Here is a 25,379-nt window from a genome sequence, read left to right as displayed (position 1 = left end):
TAAATATTTTTTGGACATGTTGCATTCAGCCAATCATCATCAACCCGTCAAGTGCATCTTCGCCTCAATAAAAAAAAAAACGGAGTATAGTAAACTGTTCTTTGCTTAACTGATAATCTACTGTCTTGAAGGGCTTTGGTGGCACTTTGACGTTCACCAGTCCTCGTCACTCACACGTCACCAGTAAATCCTCCTCATCACCACATAAGCCTAGTGCAGGTATGCAAATTAACAGTTCTGGACTCCCTCGTTAGATCAGCAAGTCAGCAGTCAGTTCTCTGCACCCAGCCTCCTCGGATATGCTTTCCCTGAACACCGTCTCCGTTGGGTTTTGTGATTGTGTGATTAGAGAGTCGTTGAGCCCAGCAGGTTGTGTCGTCCGGGATGGTACGACGAGGCAGGTGTCGTGGGGGGTCGTGGTGCCGCTACAACCTGCGGGGCTCGAGGGCTAGTCGTCTCCGCCCTTGGTGAACTTGTAGGTGCAGTTGTTGGCCCCCTGGAGCTGCGATGGTGGCACCTCCTCCTCCATGGGTGCCGCCCCCTGCCGCCTCATTATGTCCCTCACCTGCAAGCATCACATATGGCCCTAATGAGTGCACCTTGCGATACCAGGTGGTCCATATATTATCTTTTGTGTTGGCCAGCAGATTCTTCCGTGCTGAAAGGACGGCTCAGAGTTAAGTCTAGTTTGTATAGTCTTTTACTTCATATAACTCTTTTATTGCTATACTGACTGTACCTCTTTGCGTACACTGACTGCATGGCTGAGAAACAATACCATGAGGCAACCAAAATGTCAGCACTGCTTTAGATTAAGCCGTCCCCGCCACACACAAACTCTGAGGCGCAATATAAGGTTCACCCTGTATACACAAAATTATCAGAGGGTAGTTTCATTGACTTCACAGGGCAAGTACGGTGCAACAAACTGAACTATGCGGATGTGATGCATAAAAAAAAAAAAAATAAAAATAAAAGAATTATGACCACAGAGAAATTTCTTGTTACATGTTGCGCTTTTCTGACGCTCCTTCTTTTTCTCTTTTCTTCACTCATATGTTAACAGAAATTTATAGGAAAACAGTCTATTAAACCCACATTAATTCCCTTAAAGCTGATTAGCCAATTCCGCCAATTTGCAGTGCCAGTTGTATGGAAACAGCTGTGATATTTTGGAACAAATGAGCGACATAAAATTAGGATTTACTATTAGCGTTTTGAGCTTGTGAACGTGTAAATGGAAAAGATATTGATATTGCCTGCTATTACGGTAAACTGTTCTATTCCTATTCTTTCTATTCCTATTTCCGTTCCTATTTCTATTCCTATTTCTAATCCTATTCCTATTTCTATCCAATTTTTATTCGTATCTCTGTTGTATTTCTATCCTATTTCTATTCCCATTTGTTCCTATTTCTATTCTATTCCTGTTCCCATTTCTATTCTATTTCTAATCCTATTTCTATTCAATTTTTATTCATATTTCTATTCCTATGTGTGTTCCTATTTCTATTCTTATCTCTGTTCTTATTTCTATTCTTTTTCTGTTCCTATTTCTATTCCCATTTCGATTTCGATTTTTGCTCCTATTTCTATTCCTGTCTCTATTCCTATTTGTTCCTATTTCTATTCTATTTCTATTTGTATTCCTATTTCTATTGTCCCTATTCCTATTTCTATTCCTATTTCCGTTATTTCTGTTCCTATTTCTATTGTTATTTCTATTTCTGTTCTGTTTCTATTCCCATCTATATTCCTATTTCTGTTCCTATTTCCATTATAATGTTCTTCCTATTTCTATTGTATTCCTACTCTGTTTCGGTACTGTCCTGCTCCTTTATTCTGTTTAGTGGTAGGTACACTCCAATGAGATTCCAGAAACGAATAAAATCCAATAAATGAGGATACCAATAATGGGATAAATGAGTAAAAATGTACTGTTTATAAATGCACCGTTCTGTCAAGCCTCTCTCTACACGTCTGCGGTTCGAAGCACTGAAGCGAGATCCCAACTGCTTCGAATATTTTTGTAACTCCTTGTAGTGGGTGTCTTCTTCTTGAGGTATTTCCTGTCACCTCCAGACGATAGTATTTAAGGAAGGTGAGACTATTTGAAGAGGAGGGGGTTAGATATGTGCCCGTATTCTCCCTAACACCTTTTCCTAAGCGATTTATTCTGTTTATTACACATTGATTCTTCCACTATCGACATACTCTGCATAAACAACGTATAAAAGGCTCTTAACCTTCCACATCCCAAAATAAATCGTTAAGGAAGAGGTGTCAGGGAGCTTCCTTACCTGACGTGAATACGAGCTTTAGTCTTAATTAACCCCTTCAGTACGAGGGGTTGATACATGTCCTAAAATAGTGGTAATAAAATAATACATAGTCGGACTGAAGGTGGTTACAGAGATGTCATTAGATTTGGATATAGTTTGGAGGTGTAAAGATGCTGCTCTCTCTCTCTCTCTCTCTCTCTCTCTCTCTCTCTCTCTCTCTCTCTCTCTCACAGAGAGAGAGAGAGAGAGAGAGAGTGTAAACAAACTTCCGCTCACCGTCTCAGCATCCCTCATCACCCTCAGCAGATTCTGTCCCGCCAGCTTCTTGAGGTCATCCAAGGACCAGGTGGGGTCACTCAGCAACTCAGCGAACAGGTGAGGGTACCGCGACACGTCACGTAGCCCCTCGGGTAGTCTGGAGAAGAAGAAGAGGAAGAAGAAGAAGAAGAAAAAGAAGATGAAGAAGAATTGAGGTGAATAATAATAATAATAATAATAATAATAATAATAATAATAATAATAAATGAGGTTGAAGAAGAAGACGAAGAAGAAGAGGAAGAGGAGGATTGGGGTCAAGAAGAAGAAGGACTGGAGTGAAGAAAAGGCAGGGTTAGGATGAAGAAGAACAAGAATAAGGAGGAGGAGGAGGAGGAGGATTGGGGTGAAGAAGACGAAGAAGAAGAACGTTTGGGGTGAAGAAGAAGAAAAAGAAGTTAAAAAGAAGAAGAACTGGGATTAATGCCTATGAACTGCACAAGGCTCACCATGCCAACATCCAACTTATTCAAGGGTTAAAATTTTCCTCTAGAATACGACACGGAACGATCAAATTTACGTCCAGATCCCTAACTGCACTGCTGGGGGAACAGGGACGCAGGGGAGACAAACTTTATCCACCAGTCTGACCGGGACGCGAAGAAATGATGCAAGGGGAGGAGGGAAATGGAGAGGGTAATGAAGGGTCGGGTAGGAAGTCGGCGAGAAGGTATGAGTAACGAGACAAGACAGGTTATGAGGGCAATCAGGATGGGTGGTGGAGGGAGGGATGGAGAGAAGGTCTGGAGGGAGAGATGGAGAGGTCTTGAAGAGATGAAGAGGTCTGGTGGAGGGAGGGATGGAGAGAAGGTTTGGTGAAGGGAGAGATGGAGAGGATTGGTGGAGGAAGGGATGGAGAGGTTTGGTGGAGGAAGATGGAGAGGTCTGGTGGAGGGGATGATGGAGGGGTTTTGGTGGAGAGAGAGATGGAGAGGTTTGGTGGAGGGAGATGGAGAGGTCTGGTGGAGGGGGTGATGGAGGGGTTTGGTGGAGAGATGGAGAGGTTTGGTAGAGGGAGGGATGGAGAGGTCTGGTGGAGGGAGACATGGAGAGGTCCAGTAGAGGGAGACGTGGAGAGGTCTGGTAGAGGGAGAGATGGAGGGGTTTGGTGGAGGGAGAGATGGAGGGGTTTGGTGGAGGGAGTGATGGAGGGGTTTGGTGGAGGGAGTGATGGAGGGGTTTGGTGGAGGGAGAGATGGAGGGGTTTGGTGGAGGGAGAGATGGAGAGGTCTGGTGGAGGAAGTGATGGAGAGGTCTGGTGGAGGGATAGAGGAGAGGTTTGGAGGAGGGAAGGATGGAGAGAAGGAAAGACGAAGCCCGGGAGAGGATAGATCACGAAGGATGATAAAAGGTATGGATAGAGTGACAAGCATGCAGTCTTTCGGTACTGCAGTGGAGCGAGGGATCAAGAGGAGCAATGAAAAGCTGAGTGTAAGCGGAGGGAGTGCGGGAGTGGGGAGGAGACGGAGAATGTAAAGAAAGGGAGGAGGGAATAAACAAAAGGCAGAGAATTAATAAGGAAGGAAGGGAGGGACGGTGGGTGCGAGGTAAATGCATTCATACTACTGTACATCATCATCATCATCATGTCCTTCCGGCAGTCTGTAGGGCTGTATAACTAACTTCAGGTTGTTTATATTGTGTGCCAAACCAAAACGTTCTTTGTAATCCAGGAAATAATTTATCACGTTGGGTGGTAATCGCATAATGAAACAGACGCCTGGTGGCCTAGTGTGCTATGGCGCTCCAACCGAATATGGGTCATTAGGATTTACATCAAGACATAGTTGAGGTTTACTGCTCACATAATGCCTCTCAGGGTAGAGCGTCTGGTCATTCTAGCATTAAAATATGTTCCTTAGCTGCCATTATGCACCTTATGGGGCAATAAAGGACTGGAAGACAGAAGGATGGTGGTGGTGGTGGTGGTGGTGGTGGTGATGGTGATTGATGATGATGATGATGATGATGATCACTATTCATTCAGTCCAACAGTTCGTGAGAAGAGATAAGGATAATAAGTGGCATTAGGAGTAATTCTATATCATCATCATCATCATCACCAAGGCCCTCAGACAGTCGTACAGCAGGTGATAACGACATGGCACGTTATCAGCGGCGAGATCATCACCATCAATCATCATCATCATAATATAGTCCCTCAGGCCGTTAGTTGCTGGGGTAGATAAGCGCGCGGCACGATCATCATCATCATCATCATCATCATCTGCTCCACGACTTCCCTTATCCCATGGCAGCGCCGAAAATAAAAACGGGAACTGACACTCCTATATTTTCCATTGACCTCCACTGAAGCCTTGGGGATGGAACCAATACAAGGCCGACACTCCCCCTGGGGCGTTCCAACCACTACACCACCGTTCAGAGAGTCATTAAGCCGGCCAAAATTACAACTAAATCTTTTGGCTCTAAGAGGAGATTAGCCATTAGGGCTGGCCGTTTCCCCTCCCCCTCCTCTCTTTCTTTCTCAGCTATCGAGCCGACTGGAGATCCACTTTCCCCCTCCATTGTTCGGTGTGACTCTTGCCGAAAACCTGTCAACAATGCCCACTTCACGTCTCGGAGCCGGACAATACCGAGAAGCCCCAGCCAATGCCTCACACGTGCAGGAGGATCCGCATCTCAACGTCTTAGATTTGCCGTGGGGTTTATCCTTCCAATTTTTCCTCCACGATAAGAGGCTCGATTAAGGGGGCGCCGAGTGTGACATCAGGCCGAGCTGGTAAATGCGCCACTGCTCACCGCTTACCACCGCGCTCCAGCAAGCACATGCACTACGCTCTAAACCTGACATCGAGGCTAACATCTTTTTGCGTATATTACACTCCTCTGGGCGTCTCGGTAGCACAACAAATAAAAGTTTGGGTGGGAAGAGTGCCTGTGCTAACGTGCCATGTTTCAGATCCAAGAAGAGATGGCCAACGGTTTTCCAATATTTTAAACGGTGCCAGGGAACGAGGGAGATTTCTTATTGTTCAGATTATAACTCTCAGGCACTCGTACGCTCCAAGATAAGATAAAAAATAGACTGTTATCGTTTCCTTTTCCCATTCATCTACGTAAGGGTCTCTTCTGCATACGTTACATCCCGCTTCCTTCCCACATCTTGATGCTTCTCCCGTCAGCTGTACCGAACCTAACCGTCTGTGGACAGTATAAGAATGAAAAATAAACACGTCCTCTTAATATCCTTTCATTATTTTATTCTTTGTGCCTGGTTTGAGCCATTCACTACAATTATTTGTTATATATATTATTTTTGCTTTCCCCAGACAGTTATAATAACCCCTTAACTCCGGTGACTTGCTTTTCATTCTATTGCAGTTACCTCAAAGACAGTTTTATTCAGGTTTTTTATTGTTTAGGGCGGTGGAGGTTAGAAACAGCCTTCATTAACCCCTTGACTGCTAGACATCACTGGGAAACTGAAGAAGATGTGGAGAAAGCAAGAGTAAAATAATGAAGCACGGCATTGGACGGAAGGGGCGAAGCTTCGAAAAAACTCCTGGCCTAGAGCTGTTAAATAGGGCGTTCCTTAGAGCCTTTAGTATAGCTCTATATGATTAGCTGGAGGTAGCCTGATTAGTGTGAAAAATACGTCGTTGGAGTGAAGAGTTTTATATACCATCGCCTGTACAATCATCATCATCATCATCATCATCATTTTGACCTCTCTTTCACCTAAGGATGGGGTGAGATAAGCCCCACAAAGCAAGGAAGAAGAAAGTACAATAGAGGGAGAACTATCCACATCCTCCACAGAACAATAGGTCAGATACACTCACTCACCATTCAAGCCCTCGGAATCCTGACTCCATTTCAGTCTAGGTATAATTTTCTCTTTTCACACTTCTTGTCATGTAGAGTAGAAAGCTGCATTGTGTACATTAATTACTGGCGGGAATAAAATCACTTACAGATATGACTTTATACTATTACCGAATAACACATAAGCTTCAATAAAAACAGTTCAGCGATTATGGACACAAAGTTTAATTAAAAGAGGAAACGAATGACTAACAATTACTAAATATTTGTTCCGTTACTAATTGCTCGTTAATCAATTGCAATGGCTGACACACACACACACACACACACACACACACACACACACACACACACACACACACACACACACACACACACAGATCTATCTACATACAGTAAGGTCAGGATAGGTTATGGCTTATGTGACTTCGCCTTGGTCCAAGTTGTTACCCCTTTCACCTGAGGACCTTTTTTTCTTATCACTGCCACCTCCAGACACATCCCATTAGATTTGGAGTGTGGCACATAAGTGGATCTGGTTAGTGAAGAGTGCAAATCTAGTCTGAAAAGGCCTTCCCAAAAGTGATAATATAGTTTGGCAGTAAAAGCAAAAATGTAATGAATGTACCCGTTGTAGTGAATGAGTTATGCATTATTTCATTCATAATGACTGTATGGATTCAGTAACGTTAACACATATTCATCCATACTTCGCATACAAAAATATTAAAGCATCTCCAGCCCCGTATTTTTGTGGCTACGGGTCTTGTCACACTGAAGTCGAGATTGGACGTATTCATATTCAAATTGTCCTTTCGTGGAGGCCGGGGTTAAAAGACGGAAGAACACCCCATTTCAAAGGCCACATTCGGTGCATTTATTTTTTTCATCTGCTCTACCTATTTCAGACACTGAGAAACGGAGGGAGGAGGAGGCCAAGGATGAGATGGAGGGATGGAGTGAAGAGGTACATGAGGGAGGGGGGTGTGAGCTCGGAGCAAGGCAGTGAAATGGCGAGGGACAGGGAGACATGGAGGCGATTTGTTTGTGGCCAATCTTACGGGATTAAGGCGTCTGGCAATAGATAGAGAGAGAGAGAAACGGAATACCCTGAACGTGGCCTAGTGAAACGGAGTGTTCCTGTTTCAATTTCACCACAGCCTATACGTTTGAACACTCGCGTCTGATTATGTCCGATTGCAGCCTCAGTGTGGAGAAGCCCTCTGGAATTTCCGTCATATATTTACATGCGGGAGAGTTTCTATGAGTGGCACTGTCCGTCGATCCCCCACTAACGATATTCGAACGTGGTGTGTCAATCCCGTACAGTTTAGCGACTCTAGTGTAGTCAATTTATACCACATCACGCCACACAAAATCACCCCTCCACACCACAAAATATCACCATCTCACACCACACCACACAAAATCACCGTCTCATACCGCACAAAATCACCTCACACCACACCACACAAAATCACCTTCTCATACCACACAAAATCACCTCACACCACATCGCACCGCACCACGTAAAATCATCCTCTCGCACCACACCACACTACACAAAATCATCCTCTACACCACACCCTACAAAATCATCCTCTCACACCACACCACACTACGCCACATCAAGACCATTAGCCGAAGACCAGTGAAGCTCCCGCATCTAGTAATTTTGTACTTTTCCTAAACATTTCGGCATTTTCCCCAGAACAATTGGAGCTGTACACGAAAAGCTTTATCCTGAAGAGTGTACACTTTTCCTGTCATGTCATTTATTTTTTACTACTCTCAGCTGTGTTGAAAATTAAACACGGAAAAATATATTGCATAGTGTGTGTGTTTTATGAAGGGCGCCATCCTCCCCTACACCCCCCCACATTCTCTCTCTCTCTCTCTCTCTCTCTCTCGTGTCAAGGATAATCTAGTGCTTAGTTCCGGGTATAGTTGTTAGTGTAATGTGTATTTGTGGCTGCTGCTGTGGTAGAGTGCAACAGATTTCACAACTCAAACGACAGATCTGTATCCTTAAAATGATAGTCATTATCATACACACGAATTATCCATCTGTGTACCAAGATCCGGTTAGGTTAATTACAGGTGTCACAGAGAAAATAACACCTGTATTAAACTTTCAGAGTAGGCGAAGGATGAGATGGAGGGATGCAGTGGAGAGGTATATGAGAGAGGGGGGTGTGAGTTGGGAGCAGGGCAGTGAAACGGCGGGGGACAGGGCGACATGGAGGCGATTTGTTTGTGGCCACCCCTTACGGGATTTAGGAGTCTGGCAATAGATAGATTGATAGTTTTCTTAGCCAAAATATACAAACACCTGGTGATAAAATGCTCGCCTAATATTTCACCTCTTCTACGTCTCACTTCCTCCTCTGTGGTTAATATTCCAAAGCTGAGAAAGGCTTGTTATTTTATTACATTTTAACAATACCGATGCCTTGGATGGGAAAAGAGGTCAGGATGATGATGATGATGATGATAATGATGATGATGGTGAAGGTGATGATGATGATGAGGACGATGATGATAATGATGATAATATTTACGAAGATGACGGTGATGATGATGGTCGTGGTGGTGAAGGTGATGATGATGATGATGAGGACGATGATGATAATGATGATAATGTTTACGAAGATGACGGTGATGATGATGGTCGTGGTGGTGATGGTGATGATGATGATGACGATAACGATGAGGATGAAGATGATGACGATGACGATGAAGATTACGATGATGATGATGATGACGATGAAGATGATGATTGTGATGAAGATGAAGGTGATGATGATAATGATGATGATTCTCTTTGATGTGTCAGGGAGGAAAGTGACGGACATGCCCTAAGCAGATGGCAGACGCAGTAAAATAGCAGGCGATGTTTTGTCCCTGAGGTCACAGGTCAATGGCTAATGACCTCTCAAAGCAGGTTATTTCGAAGTACCCTAGATTTATGGTATCCTCATGTATAGATAAAGTAATGGAAATTAATCTTCAACCGCAGCGAGGGGGACTGGTGAAATTATCTATCTATCTATCTGAGCCTGTATCTATATCTATCTATCTCATCTCTATCTATCTATAAACTGTCTTCTGTTAACCCTTTCCCTACGATGACGGCCTCCACGCGTACACACGGTTTACTCTACAGACTTACGGTTTTACGTACCTCGGGAGAACGTAATCGGCCTGAAGGGGTTACACGACTATCATCACCCCCTTTACTACATCTGAACACAGGATCACCATGGCACCTGAACACTGGAACTGAACACCTGGGTCAACTGAACAAACTGAACACTAAGTCTGGTCGGGTGAAGCTGGGTCAGATGGGGTCAGGTCGGAGGGGTCGGGGTAGGGGGGTTAGGTGGGACAGATGGGGTCAGGTCGGTGGGGTCGGGGTAGAAGGTCAGGTTAGGGGGGTCAAGTCGATGGGGTCGGGGTAGGGGGTCAGGTTGTGGGTATCGGGGCAGGGAGTCAGGTCGGGTGGGGTCTGGGCAGGGAGTCAGGTCGAGTGGGTCGGGGTGGGGGGGGTCGGGTCGGTGGGGTCGGGGCAGGGAGTCGGGTCAGATGGGGTCGGGGTAGGGGGTGAGGTCAGGGGGGGGTCATGTCAGGGTAGAGGGGTCAGGTGGGGTCAGGTCAGGGGTAGGGAGGGGTAACTTACTTGTTGACCCCGTCGAAGTCTGCGCCAATACCCACGTGATCCACACCAGCGATGGCCCGCACGTGGTTGATGTGGGCTGTGGGCAGGCAGGTGTAGGACTATCATCATTATCATCATTATTATATCACCATCATTATCATCATCATCATCATCGTTATATCATCAGCAACACTACCATCATCATCATTATCATCATTTTATCATCATCATCATCAACACCACCATCATCATCATAAAACATATCATCATTATCATCACCATTGTACCATCAGCAACACTACCATCATTATCATCATCATTATATCATCAGCAACACCACCGTCATCATCATTATCATCACCAACACCACCATCATCATTATCATCATTATATCATCACCAACAGTACCATCATTATCATCATCATTACATCATCACCAACACCACCATCATCATCATTATCATCAGTAGCAGCAGCACCAACTCCACCATCATCATCATCACCTTAACCACTTCACTCTGATGACGTCTTATAATCTTGCTACCTGTACTTTAGCGGCCAGGTAATTTTTCGATAAGGAGAGATGAGCCAAGCCTTGCCCTGCCCTGTCCTTCCCTGCCCTGCCCTGTCCTTCCCTGCCCTGCCCTGCCCTGTCCTTCCATGCCCTGCCCCGTCCTTCCCTGCCCTGCCCTGTCCTTCCATGCCCTGCCCTGTCCTTCCCTTGTCCTGCGTGCCCTGCCTCACTTACCCACAACATCGGCGATCGTGGCGGTACCGCTGCAGGTGAGGAAGTGATTGTAGAAGCTGACCATCACCACACCGCCGTTGATGGCCTGAGGGGAACAGACAACGGTAACGGTACAATGGTAACTTAGAGACAACGATGACGGTGCAACAGTAACTTAGAGACACAACGGTAACGGTACAACAGTAACTTAGAGAAACAACGGTAACGGTGCAACAGTAACTTTAAGACACAACGTAACGGAACAGCAGTAACTTAGAGACAACGGTAACGGTACAACGGTAACTTAGAGACACAACGGTAACGGTACAACAGTAACTTAGAGATAACGGTACAACAGTAACTTAGAGACAAAGGTAACGGTGCAACAGTAACTTAGAGACACAACGGTAACGGTACAACAGTAATCTAGGGACACAACGGTTACATGCATAACAAATCGGCAATAACAGGATGCTACGAAATCTACTCTTGGTCCTAGAACACAGCACTTGCAGCTACAGGCTCTAGGGCTTAAACGGGTGACTATTGGAGGTACAGAGCTGCATCAGTACTATTGCCAGACGCCTTAATCCCATACGGGGTGGCCACAAACAAAGCACCTCCACGTCGCCCTGTCCCCCGCCATTTCACTCCCCTGCTCCCAACTCACACCCCCCTCTCTCATATACCTCTCCACTCTATCCCTCCATCTCATCCTTGGCCTCCCCCTCCCCCTTTCCCCCTCCACCTCACTCACATACATTCTCCTCGCCAGTCTCTCACTCTCCATCCTCTCCACATGGCCAAACCACCTCAGTGTGTTTCTCCTAACGCTTCCTATCACATCCACATCCACACCACAACGCTCCATCACATCCTCATTTGTCAATCTGTCTCTCCATGTGACTCCACAGGCTCCTCTTAAATAACTCTTTTCCACTGCTCTCACTCTTGACTTGTGTCCTTCCAACAACGTCCAAGCTTCACTTCCATACGTTTGAGTTGGTATCACAATACTGTCATGTAGTAACTTTTTCACTTCCATGCCCACTTCCCTGTTTCTTATCACTGCTTTCAAGGAACCAGCAACCTCTCTTCCTTGCTGTACCTTTTCAAGCACTTCACCCTCCAGACTTCCATCCTTACTCATCACACTACCCAAGTACCTAAACGTACTCACATTTTCCATTTCCTCCTCAACTAGCCTCACTGTACATTCACTGACTTCACTTCTCTCGAAGACCATAACTTTACTCTTCCCTACATTCACCTTTAGATTCCGTTTCTTACACACTCTCCCAAACTCATCAGTACACTGCTACATAATCAATAACTATAGATTCTGGCGCTACGGTGATTAAATAAAACTGCATGTAGGATTTACGAGGCATGGTTCACAGTAATATTATCGTGACGCCAAAGAGTAATGTTCCGCGATACGTTTTCTGTTTACCATTTTCTCTGGCATACTACTTTATATTTTTATTATTAAGTGTAAATTAGACCGCAGTGTTTACAAGAATTATAACTACAGATTCTGGTGCTATTAGAGAGACGCCTTCACGTAGTGGCACTGATATAACTGGATGGGTTTGCTGCCTAGTTATACAAGCGTCCCTCACCTTCCTTCCAACATCCCTAGAAAAGAAGATGGGGGACTGCAAGAGATGGGTAATTCAACCAGCAGTCCACCGGGTTGAAACTACTACTATTACTGCTACACCTACTACTACTACTTCTACTCCTACTACTGCCACTGTTACTACTCTTACTACTACCATCTACCACCACCACCACTACTGCCACTGCTGCTGCACTTCTTCTACTACTACTACGACTACTACTATCACCACCACTACTACTACTGCTGCTGTACTTCTGCTTCATTTTCTCCTTCTCCTACTACTGCTACTCGTACTCCTGCAGCTACTTCTCCTCCTCCTACTACAACGAGTGCCTCAATTTACAAGACACCTGACATACTCACCACCTGTCTGAGGATATCGTCAGGTACATTTCTGGGATTCTTGCAGATGGTGTACACGGAGGAGTGGCTGAAGATGACAGGGGCCCGGGACACCCTTAGGGCCGCCCTCATGGTGGCCTGGGAAACGTGGGACAGGTCCACTAGAAGGCCCAGGCGGTTCATCTCACGCACTACTGTCTGTGGGGAAGATGATGATGATGATGATGATGATGATGGTGATGATGATGATAATGATGGTGATGATGATGCTGACGATGATGCTGACGAAGATGATGATGATGATGATGTGATGATGATGATGATGATGGTGATGATGATGATGGTGATGATGATGATGGTGGTGATAATGGTGATGATGATGATGATGATGGTGATGATGATGGTGATGATGATATTATTGCCCCTTCCGGTTCTCACTGTTTGGGAGAGACATGATGGTGATGATGATGATGATATAGTCCAATCCGGTTCATATCGCGTAATACTGTCAGGGAGAGAAGTTATGATGATGGTGGTGGTGGTGATGATGACTATGATGTGTGATGATGATATTGTTTCACTCGAGTCATATCATGTAATACCGTCTGGGAGAGAAAATGATGACGGTGGTGATGGTGATGATGATGATGATGACAATGATGGTGGTGGTGACGATGATGATGATGAAGAAAATAACTCTAATAATGATGATGAAGATAATGATAACTGTAATAATAATGATGATGAAGATAATGATAACTAATAATGATGATGACAATGGTGGTGGTGGTGGTGGTGATGGTGATGATGCTGAAGATAATGAAAACTCCAATAATGATAATAACGATGATGAAGATAATGTTAACTAATAAAAATAATGATAATGATGTTAATGATGATGGTTATGATGGTGGTGGTGGTAATGACTGCGTGCTTCATTATACGAAGGTAACAAAGGGCTGGAAATTAATGAGTGAGAGTTATTGAAGAGCTGAAGATAACAATGGAAATGAAGGAAGAGGAAGAGGAAGAGAAGGAGGGCGAGGAAGAGGAGGAGAGGGAGGACGAGGAAGAGGAAGAGGCTGCTGATATTTTAAGCCTATCGATCGCACGAGAATAGTTAGGATAGGCAGTAAATTTCTCCTATCCAGTCCTCCTCTTGATTACGACCCACAAAAGACAATACAGTATCATAATTCTGCCCCACAATCGTACTGCTGAAAGAAGAGGGGAAGGAGGCCCATGCACTGAGACTGACAGAAAACAATAAGCTGACAATAAACAGGCTACTTTTATTTCTGCCAAGGAAGTTATAGTTTGGCGCAGGTTTGTTTGTCTGTTTGTTTGTTAGCAGGATTACTCAAAAAGTTAAGAACGGATTTTTCTGAAATTATTTGGAGGGGTAGGGTATGGGCCAAGGAACAATCCATTAGATTTTGGTGGTGATCCTGGTCATCATCCGGATCCAGGAATTTTTTGTTTGTTTGTCCTCATGATATCTCCAAAAGTTCTCAATGAATTTCAATGACAATTCGTGGAAGGGTGGGCCATGGGCCAAGAAAGAACTGATTAAATTTTGGGGCGGATCCGGATCCTGTAATGGCATTAGCGAAGGAAAGTGCTCTCTGAATGCTTTCTATTACTGAAACATACAACCTGATCCACAAAAATAGTTGAGTCTCTCCACAAATTCTTCCACAGTCTGCCTCTGAATTTACATGCAATTGGCTGATAATATTAACATAATCTCCATCAAAACCCTCCTTCCCACTTACAAAGTGTGAGAAGAGTCAGAAACAGGGAAGTGTAAATGAAAGAGAATTGTCAAGGAAGAGGCCTGTAAGATGGGGCCACACACCCGTACACTTATCATTCAAGCCTTCGAAAGTCCTGGAGCCACCTCACAGGACAAACGATGCACACAAAACTGCGCTTTATAATGCCTGTGGGGTCGAGCCTTTCCGTCAACCGCCCCCCCCAAAAAAAATAAAATAAAATAAATAAATAAATAAATAAAAATAAACAGATAAATAGATGAAAGCCTTGTCCAGTGCATCTCCGTACATATATCATCGATTAATTGCTATCCATCCGTTTTTTCCCTCTGTCTATTGTTTCCTCAGTTTTCATACCTCTCTTACACACTGGTTTCCCATGCCTCCTCATACCCTCGTTCTCACTCATATACTGTATACCATTTCCACTGCCCTACTTACAGCCATTCTCTCTTTGTAATGATATTCATGTCCTTGAACTCTTTCCTAAGGGCCTAATGAACAGGGTATCTCTTCCCCCTTGACCACAGCCTCATTTAAATCACACTATAGTTTCTTCACTTTAACTTGGCCCAGATTTTCGTCAGTTTGTGGTTCATTTCACGTAGCTCAGTGACAGAAAAAGATAATGCTATGGCTCTACATTCTTTCCAGGCCACTTGTTCATGGGTAGCGTCAACTTCTAGTGCTAATTTATCGTTACAACTACGCATTGGAGATGGAGAGATGACAATTTTAGGCCAAGTTGGGGTAGAAAGGGTATCGTTACTTGCATTTTGTCAGCGATTGCGTGTCGTGGTCTGGGGAAATATATGTTCCGTATTCTGACAGTTAAGATTACGTCGTAAGTCTGTTCCGTAAATACAGGCCAGCTCACTATAACGGTGGCAAATTAACGTAAATCTCATTATACTGACACAATCACTGTCACGAGAGGAATATATTTTCATAAAGTTTATTACGCACTAAACAGTAATACTTATCTCTGTGAGTGAGGCAGATTTATTAAAGCAATATTTGTCCTGGCTCAGCGTACAGTGATATATTTTCCTCGTCCTGATGCTGATTTTGGAGGCTGAAAGTTGGCTGATTCACGTATAGCTTTTTTTCGTTACCAATGAATCTTTAGTTGATAAAAACGTAACATATCGTGTCAGCTTAAAGTATTATGCCAACAACATACTGAATGATGTCAGCTTATCGTAAATGTGCGTCCACACTTACCCTCAAACATATGCTGACAACACTACTACCAGTAAGTCAGCAAAACTGTCCTAAGCTTGGTGTTGTTAGCTCGTTGACAGCTTGTTCGTGAGTGGGTTGTTTAACATGGTGCCAACCTATGTCCGAGGGTAAGTGTGGACGTACCCTAAATGATCCTGCTGTGGTGTGTGTGTGTGTGTGTGTGTGTGTGTGTGTGTGTGTGTGTGTGTGTGTGTGTGAGAGAGAGAGAGAGAGAGAGAGAGAGAGAGAGAGAGAGACATGGATTACTTACTACAGCCCTTTCATACTAACTCGGCCCAGATTTCGTCCTATTGCAGCTTATTTCACGTAGCTCAGTGGCAGAAAAAAGTGCTATGGCTTTAGATACTTCCCACAGCACTTCATCGTGACTAGCATCAATATTCAAGCGTTAATCTATCGCTACAAAGCAGCATTCAACATGGAGAGATGGCAATTTTAGGCCAAGTTAGAGTAAAAAGAGTATAACATGACGGAACTATAAACAAAACAATGCATCTGTCTTGTGTGACTGATATTTTTTTCGAAGCTGTGTCTCAGTTACTCCTCTTTAATGGGCTCTACGCTTCTCTCTCTCTCTCTCTCTCTACCTCTTGGTTGTGCACGAGTAAAATTATGTAGTGTTCGCTCGTTCTTTGGTTGGTATGGGTCTCGTCTGTGAGCATCCTGTACTGTTATATGGAGACATTGGCCGTACTAGCTTACTTATGGATGACAGACTGGATTTATGTACATTACGTCTGTGTGGGGTAATACTCCTCACCTGCTCGCCTTATGGGTTATAGAAGTAGTAAAGGAACATTTGTAGTAATAGTAAAGAAGGCATTAGTAGTGGTAAAAGAAATATTTGTAGCTGTAGTAAAGGAGACATTTGTAGTAGTAGTAAAGGAGACATTTGTAGTGGTAGTAAAGGAGACAGTTGTAGTAGTAAAGGAAACATTTGTAGTAGTAGTAAAGGAGACATTTGTAGTGGTAGTAAAGGAGACAGTTGTAGTAGTAGTAAAGGATACATTGGTAGTTGTAGGTAAGGAGACATTTGTAGTAGTAGTAAAGGAGACATTAGGAGAAGTAGTAAAGGTGACATTTGTAGTAGTAGTAAAGAAGACATCTGTAGTTGTAGTAAAGGACCATTGGTAGTAGTAGTAAAGAAGACATTTGTAGTAGCAGTAGTAAAGGAGACATTTGTAGTAGCAGTAGTAAAGGACCCATGTAGTAGTAGTAAAGGAGACATTTGTAGTAGTAGTAAAGGAGACATCTGTAGTAGTAGTAGTAAAGGAGACATTTGTAGCAGTAGTAAAGGAGACATTTGTAGTAGTAGTAAAGGAGACATTTGTAGTAGTAGTAAAGGAGACATTTGAAGCATACAATATTTTCATAGCATTATGCTTCATACGCCCTAGTATTTTCTTTTCTGGTATTTATGTATTTTTAGTATCGACCTAGTTTGCCTTAGTAGAGTAAATGAGGATAAAAAGGGGTCAATCAATCTATCTATTGCCAGACGCCTCAATCCCGTAAGGGGCGGCCACAAGCAAATCGCCTCCACGTCGCCCCGTCCAGTGCTACTTCGATGCCTTGCTCGCAGCTCACACCCACCTCTCTCATATACCTCCCCACTCCATCCCTCCATCTTCGGGGTCACATGCAAAATAAATCGCTGAGGGGGAAGTGCTTTCGTTTCCACTGTCACCTCAAATGCAGTACTACGTGTCTTGTGTGTGGTCGTCGTCTCCTGTTATTAAAGACTATGAACGTGCTATTTTGTGTTTATCTCGCTGAAACAATGGACATCCCGTTCCAAAATGATAAGCAGAAGCCATACCGGTACGATAAACACCTTTCGACTAAAGGAGGGATAGTAATGTAGATAAAAAAACACTGCCAATTCCCAAAGCTTCCCCCCAAAACATGACCCATAATAGTCGATGTTAGAGTCGGGTTTCCAATTGTACTGCAGGCTGAACGGGGACAGGGAGGAAACAGACTTTGCCCAACAGTGTGACCGGTTCGAGATTCGAGTTCGTTTTTCCAGTGAGGAGCTGGATGTGTTAACTTTTGCACCACAGATTTGCCCTTTTGTTTTATCATTAACTCTTGTAAACGTGGTAAGGATGATGTTACGCCCCTGTCTTTTCTCCCTCTTAGCATGACATTCACACTTGCTGTCTGTTGTTGAGGTTTTCACTTTTTTTGTTACTGCTTCTCTCTTGTTTACTTGTCATATGCCAAGGCCTGCAGTTCCAGGACGAATTTTGCGATGCAGGACCATCTGTTAAAGTGACCCCCCCCCCCTTTTTTTAAAGGCCTATCTGACCCATTCATTCACACCAGAAGGATTTATAAATGCATGGTGCTTCATTTTACCGACGCCTCATATGGTTCTTCATCTAAGGTTTCATTACTTGTTCATTTTAATCAGGCCACAAAAATGTTTCGAACTGGGCGAGTAGGAAGTGGCCTTAACCAGCTTCATTACTAGAGCTGAACAAAATCGCCAAATAGAATAGTTTCGAGGTAGTCTGCACAAAATGAACAGGCTGCCAGCTAAGTGAAGCAATTAAAGCCTCTCGGTATTGGTATACGCGTTTGTCTACTATTTTCCCCGCTAGTCTTCCCCATTTCCTGATACACTGTGAGCAATAGACTTGGGAAATGGATACTCGTGAGACAATGTTTACTCACCGTCCAGCCCAGTGATTTTCAACCTTTTCCACCTCACGGCACAGTGAGCCAGGCACTAAAATAGTCGACGCACACCATCAGTATTGAGGGATAGATTTGATCATTTAAAATAAAATCAATGATAAGAATGTGTTCATAATTAAAAAAAAAAATAATAATTTATTAATTATATCGCCAAAAGTATATTGATCATGGTTTTCAAAAGTATTTGAAAGTTTTGTGCATATCTGTGGTTATACACTACGGAATTCAGGAGAGAATTTAAAACAGTCATTTGGGCTTTTAATGAACAACATTTTTGTTTTATTGCATCATTTAAAAAATGGAGTTTAATACGCTCCATAAAAGTACCAGTAATGTCAAAACGTATCTAAATGCTATTTTTTAAAATGCTATGCAAATGCTATTTAAACTCCCGCGGCACACCTACGGATTAGTGCGCGGCACTTTGCTTGAAAATCGCTGGTCTAGCCCTGCCCCTGCCAGGGATTCACACCAAAAGATATGTTGTCCAGTGCTACGGTGGTGGTTCGAAGCTTTGTTAAAATATAAGAGGACCCGTTCACAATGACACGGTTACTGCTGCTGTCTAGAAAAGCTGCGAATGACCAGCGATATATCTTTGGTGCGAACCCCTGGCCACGACTTGCCTCCAGCCAGCCAGGGGTGGTGGGGAGGGCGGGCAGAAACTAGTGCTCACGGGTGTACACTGCTGCGTGACTTACAGCCATTGGCTTGGGTCGTGGTGCGAATAAACAAACCTGACCCGGATACAACAGGCTCAACAAAACTGTGCAGCCTTACTCCAGTACAGGTGACTATGAAACCTTGAGGCTCACAGGTAAACCCAAAAAATACCATTGTTAGGCCCATATAACAAAGGACACATTTGATAGCCGCACCCACCCCTGTAGTAATCTAAGAGGAACGACAAAATTCTTTTCAGAAGGGGGTGGAAGGGGCATGGCGGTCCCAGCCAGGATAAAACCTGGTTTGGGTGGAAAGTCTACAATTGTGCTGATTTTTTTTTTTAATGAATGGAGGACACCTGTAATCTGGTGAGTGGATTATTTTTTTTATTTTTTTTTTCCTTCCTCAGTTCATTTTCTGTAAAAAAAAAAAAAAATGGCTAAAAGCAGTGACTATGCATAGCGACAGTTCCCCTCGCTAAATTCTGCTCTCCATGCCCCGGGGGTGGTGGTGGTGGTGGGGGGGAGGGGGGAATTCTACTCTGCTTAAAATCTGACCTGCATGGAGACAAAACATCATTTTTCTAGATTTGAAAAAAAAAAAAAAGTGGCGTTGTTCCTGCAGGGCTGACACCCCTCGTGGAAGGCGAGGAAGTACCACCCTGTCTAAAACCGCGTCTGGATGGAGGTCTACCACTGTGCACAACTTCGCTCTCCTAAGCAAAAGATAAATAGATAGACAGGAGACAGATATATATATATATATATATATATAGAGAGAGAGAGAGAGAGAGAGAGAACTATGACCATGCCTACCAGTGTTGCCAGGAAACACGTGGGTGGGGGCTGCCCCTGGGGAGTCCCACCCTGCCTAACACCTGGTCTGGGTGGTGGTCTAGCAGTATGCAGAATTTCTTTTACCTAGGCGGTCTCGGTTGACAGGCACCACATTCTATTGGAACCGCCTCCTCCTCCTCATCATCATCATCAACACCATCATCATCATCATAACCATCACCACCATCATCTTCAGCATCATCACCACCACCACCATCATCACCATCATCATCATCACCACCACCACCACCATCATCACCATCACCTACATGGAGAAATACTGTCTCTCCCACTACGCTCAGGGTGAAAATCAAAACAGCAACCATTTCCGCGTCGTAATTTATATTTGCTTTTGTTGATATACGAGGCCTGGAAAGATTTCGTACTCTCCTCTCATTGGTCTTCCTGTAAAGCGATATAACTTGCGATAATTTTTCTCTGATAACTTGGAAGGAGGAGGAGAAGGAGAAGGAGGAGGAGGAGGGGGAGGAGGAAAGGAGAGGAGAGGAGAGGAGAGGAGAGGAGAGGAGGAGGAGGAGGAGGATAATTATAATAACAATAATGATATAAAGAAGAAGAAGAAGAAGGAGGAGGAGAAGGCGGAGGAGGAGGAGGAGGAGGAGGAGGATAACAACAATAATAATAATAATAATAACAATAATAATAATAATAATAATAATAATAATAAGAAGAAGAAGAAGAAGAAGGAGAAGAAGAAGAAGAAATTGGAAAGATTCTTAATTTACAATGTGCAATAAACCGTCGCCATGGCATGGGTTGGGGGGAGGGGAAGACCGAGGATGAGACCAGGTTAAATTAATTTCTGAACTTTACACGGCTGCTATTAACACTCAGGCTATCAATACTCACAGCTGAAAAGAAAGAAAGAGAGAGAGAAAGAAAGAAAGAAAGGGAAAAAAGAGGAAAGATACCTGCAAAGAGAATACTAGAGCTACCCTGACCATTAGAGGGTTAAATATGGCGGTAGTAACAGTTTGGGTAACCTGTGACCCACCTACAATAACATACTAGAGTTTTCCCGACCATGACAGGTTATTATCAGTTACATTACTTTGCTAGACTTCAGCCAACCATTAACGTGATTCTCTCTCTCTCTCTCACCCTCCCTCCCTCCCTCCCTCCCTCTCTCTTTTATGGGGGGTTTGCATTAAGGCCTTTTTGTTAAGCTCCAGCCTTTGACCTTTACCTGCCCTTCTGTGATATTCCTTGCGTGGCACCTACTGTTATCTTGTTGTGTTTATATACTGCTGTCTGGCTTTGTGTGTGTGTGTGTGTGTGTGTGTGTGTGTGTGTGTGTGTGTGTGTGTGTGTGTGTGTGTGTGTGTGTGTGTGTGTGAGAGCTCATGAAAAAAAAAAAGTCAACACAAATGCATCCCCCATCCCTCCCCTACACACACACACACTCAAATGCCCACAATCACCCACACACTCGCCCTACCAACACCCACACACCAGCCCAGACAACACTTACAACCAGACACCCGCCCCCCTCACACGCCTCCACCCACATACCAACACAATCCCCATCCCCCCACCCACTCACTCACACACCCACACTCATATACTCACATCCGTCCCACCCACTCACTCAAATACCAACACCTACACCCGTCCCACCCACACACCCACAAAATCCTCAACAGTCGCCCCCACCCACAAACTCGCCCTACATCCCCTCACACACACACACACACACACACACACACACACACTCAGCCACCACACACACACACACACACACACACACACACACTCAGCCACCCCACTCACACACTACGGGAGAAATTGAAGAGGAGTGCAGAGAAGTGGCATTGTGGTGTGTGGTAGTGGTGAGTGGTTGTGTGGTAGTGGTGTGTGGTAGTGGTGAGTGGTTGTGTGGTAGTAGTATGTGACTGTGTAGTGGTGTGTAGTGGTGCGATAGTGCTATATGACTATGTGGTTGTGGTGAAAGGCTGTGTGGTTGTGGTATATGACTATGTGGTAGTGATGTATGGCTGTGTGGTAGTAGTATGTGACTGTGTGGTGGTGTGTTCAATTGTGGTGGTTGTGTGATTCAGGTGTGGTTTGGAAAAGATGTGGCGCTTTAAACCGAGGGACACGTGTGTATGTCCTGCATTCTGATGTGCCGGCATTGTATGTGTGGGTGTAAGAGCGAGTGGCAAAAGCTGCAAAAGCCAAGAGTGAGAGCAGCAATGGCACTGTTAACGGGTATATGCGTGCGAAGGTTAGATAGGATAAAAGATACACTGATTCAAGACTGATGTGGAGTGAGGAAATCTGCTTATGGAAGGATAGTAGACACAGGAGGAATGGATACAAATAGAGTAGTGAAAAAGGCATATATGAGTGCATTTGGAGGTGGATGGAGTTGTGGATGACTAAGAAGAGAGTGGATGGGAAGCCTAAGAAGGGAGTGGATGTCAAACTGTAAGAGATGGATGAATGTTGAGAAAAAATGACAGAGGCTAGAAATGGATGGATGAAGTATGAACTGAGAGGCACACGACAAGGTAGCACCCCTTTTGAGCCTGGCAGTCAACAAAAAGGCTTATCTCACATTATAAAGGAAGTTTTGTGTGGACTGTTTTCCCTGTGAGATGGAACCCAGAATTTTGAGGGCTCGAGTGCTGAATGGAGAGAATTATGGACAATTTTTACAGGACACTCAGATGATAGTTCTACATTTTAACCTTACTGTTTCTGTTACTGGACCCCACCCTCCTCATGGAAGTAGGGAAGAAAGGCAGGATGATTAGGATGATGATAATAATAGTAATGATGATGATGATGATGATGACGACACACCTACCTTGCCGAAGTGAGTTAGTCCTCGGGGTGAGCTTGGATCCTCAAGGTCTGACTCTCGAGCCCTTGCGCATTCAGCCCTGGAGAGAGAGACAAAACACCGCCTAAGGAACGTGTACTGAAACATTAAATCGCAAAGTAGAATCCTGTTAATGAGGGCAATTTATACAAGTTCTCAAGGAAGACTGGGCGTGTTAGGTGTTGTTATACTGCTGCTAACTGCACTCTGGAATGTGGGACGCAGGCTAACTATAACTACCTGGTCTGTTTTCAAGACACAATTGGGCCATTCCCAGTTCGATGAGCCTTGGTGATGAGGTCCGAATGAGTCTCTTTGGTTACTAGTCAAATCAGCCGTCCAATCTGACCACAGCTGGCCATTACCTGAGCTTAGAGGAGCTGAGAGCGTTTATCTGATGTAAACAAACCGACTATAATAACTACAGGCGCTCCATAAATGCCAAAAATTAAGTGTTTTTATTCCACTACATGATTTAAGGGATGAGTCAGCGGTCCTAAGGGAGAAAAACTGGGTAACAAAACAGAAGACAAGGCACTCAGCCCCGTGAAGAGGCGAGACGAAGAATGAGTAATAATAATAAAGAGGTAAAATTGAAGGCAAGTTAAGGGTGTTCACTCTTACGCAGGTGTGGGGACTTCTGTTGTGGATGTGGGTACTCACGGTGTAGGTGTGGGTACTCACCATGGCGTGCTGCAGGTGTGGGGATTTCTGGTGTGGATGTGGGTACTCACGGTGCAGGTGTGGGGACTTCTGGTGTGGATGTGGGTACTCACGGTGCAGGTGTGGGGATTTCTGGTGTGGATGTGGGTACTCACGGTGCAGGTGTGGGGACTTCTGCTGTGGATGTGGGTACTCACGGTAAAGGTGTGGGTACTCATCATGGCGTGCTGCAGGTGTGGGGATTTCTGCTGTGGATGTGGGTACCCATGGTGCAGGTGTGGGTACTCACCATGGCGTGCTGCAGGTGTGGGTGAGGGTGAGGTATCGTACACCCAGGTCTGGCAGTGCCCGCAGGACGCCCAGGGAGTTCTGGATGGCATGGCCGCCCTCGACACCGATCAGACTGGCGATGAGGCCCTGCTTGAAGGCCGACTCCACCTCTGCGGGGCGGCAGGTGAGCACTGGTTAGCCCTTCTACCTTGCACCTGGAAGAACCTGAGTTACATAATCCTGCCACTCAGACTCATAGTATAATTGTTTCCCCTAGACCTTGTGTATCCAGCTGTACAACTAGGAATATAGGATAGAGGGATATAGCATCGATTTTTGCGGATCACATTCTAGGGAAGACTGAGACTATATAAAAAAAGTTGATTGTATGTCCTCATCCTGGTGCAATATACAGGCATCAACACAGGCCTTCTTCCACTTCCAGGAACACTGTGGGTTATATAAAGGGTGGTTCATATATTGCTCTTCCCTTGTCTCATATATTATAGCAGTATCTTGTGCGTTGCGGGGACAGCTACTGTATATTTGCATTACCAATACTGTCAGTCCTTCGGTGCAATATCCGGACCAACCTATGTCATTAACGGGAGGTGTATTACAATCACAGTGTCACTCATACACCTTCTGTCCATTCTGTGTATTGCGTCCCATATCCTGTGTGTTATGGGGATGGATAAGTCTGGTGGTGTGAGTATAGATATTTTGGCATGAAATTAGTAATCAAACTTGTAACAGCAGAGAGAGAGAGAGAGAGAGAGAGAATTATGAAGTATGGGAAAGGTTACGAAAAACAGAAAATGGTGTATATGCAGGGTAGACACAAATAATATTGACTGAGCAGTCTCCACAAAACACAACTTCTATGGCTGGTGAGAAGGGATGTGAAATATGCAGGGAAAGCTTAACATGATCATATCCTCTGCATAATAAGTTTGATGCTGTTGTTTATAATACTGTAATGAGTATGTAGATGAACCTCTTACTCTGAAACCGACCTTGCTGCTCTGTACACAAAAAGGGACTCCACACCGGCTGAAGGCTTGGCAGAACTACTTACAGCGTTCCAGAATTCTTCGGCATAAACTATGAACTGAAATAAATGAACTGCATGTCAATATATCTTTAATTTCATGAATATAAAGTGAGGAAACATTCTTGCCATTTTCAAAAGCAAACACGTATCATTTCGTTCACAATAGAACCATATATATATATATATATATATATATATATATATATATATATATATTTTTTTTTTTTTTTTTTTTAGGCGGAGGAGGATTGGGAAGCTGCCTCCTTTCTGACATCGATGAATTTCTGTATCTAAACTTTCTTCACATCTCAAAAATAATCTTACACTGCAATGCTATTTTTTTCCTTACCCTCAAAAACGACCAACTCTTTCGTTTAGCCTTTTACTCAATAACGTGTATTTTTATTTTATTCTTGCAACCTGTAGACGATTTTAATAAACTCTGGGAAGCCTCTTGTGGTAGCAGTGTGCATTTACTCTACGCTGACAGACATCCCTAACCCCCTTGAGCTCAACTGATGGCCAGGCAGAGTCAGACTGAAGGACAGACTTGACTAGTAACCAAGGAGACTCGCTCTTCCCATA

The 25,379-nt window shown here is 44.2% G+C and overlaps 1 protein-coding gene across 1 annotated transcript in view; it reads right to left on the bottom strand.

Moving 5' to 3' along the window:
- Window positions 1–245: 245 nt before the first annotated feature.
- Window positions 246–25,379, bottom strand: part of LOC145398639 (dipeptidase 1-like) — a 57,523-nt gene continuing 32,389 nt past the window's right edge. The window contains exons 8-14 of the mRNA XM_080271443.1: window positions 23,760–23,910; window positions 22,793–22,868; window positions 12,759–12,935; window positions 10,793–10,877; window positions 10,066–10,141; window positions 2,559–2,697; window positions 246–565 (exon numbers count right to left, since the gene is read on the bottom strand). Of these exons, the coding sequence (XP_080127569.1) occupies window positions 449–565; window positions 2,559–2,697; window positions 10,066–10,141; window positions 10,793–10,877; window positions 12,759–12,935; window positions 22,793–22,868; window positions 23,760–23,910 (821 nt within the window). The 3' untranslated portion in view covers window positions 246–448. The remainder of the gene's footprint in view (window positions 566–2,558; window positions 2,698–10,065; window positions 10,142–10,792; window positions 10,878–12,758; window positions 12,936–22,792; window positions 22,869–23,759; window positions 23,911–25,379) is intronic.

Source organism: Coenobita brevimanus, chromosome 46 (genome assembly GCF_032717465.1).
Source record: "Coenobita brevimanus isolate Jiangsu-jjx chromosome 46, ASM3271746v2, whole genome shotgun sequence".
Classification (NCBI taxonomy): domain Eukaryota; kingdom Metazoa; phylum Arthropoda; class Malacostraca; order Decapoda; family Coenobitidae; genus Coenobita; species Coenobita brevimanus.
This window is presented reverse-complemented; position numbering and strand designations above follow the sequence as displayed.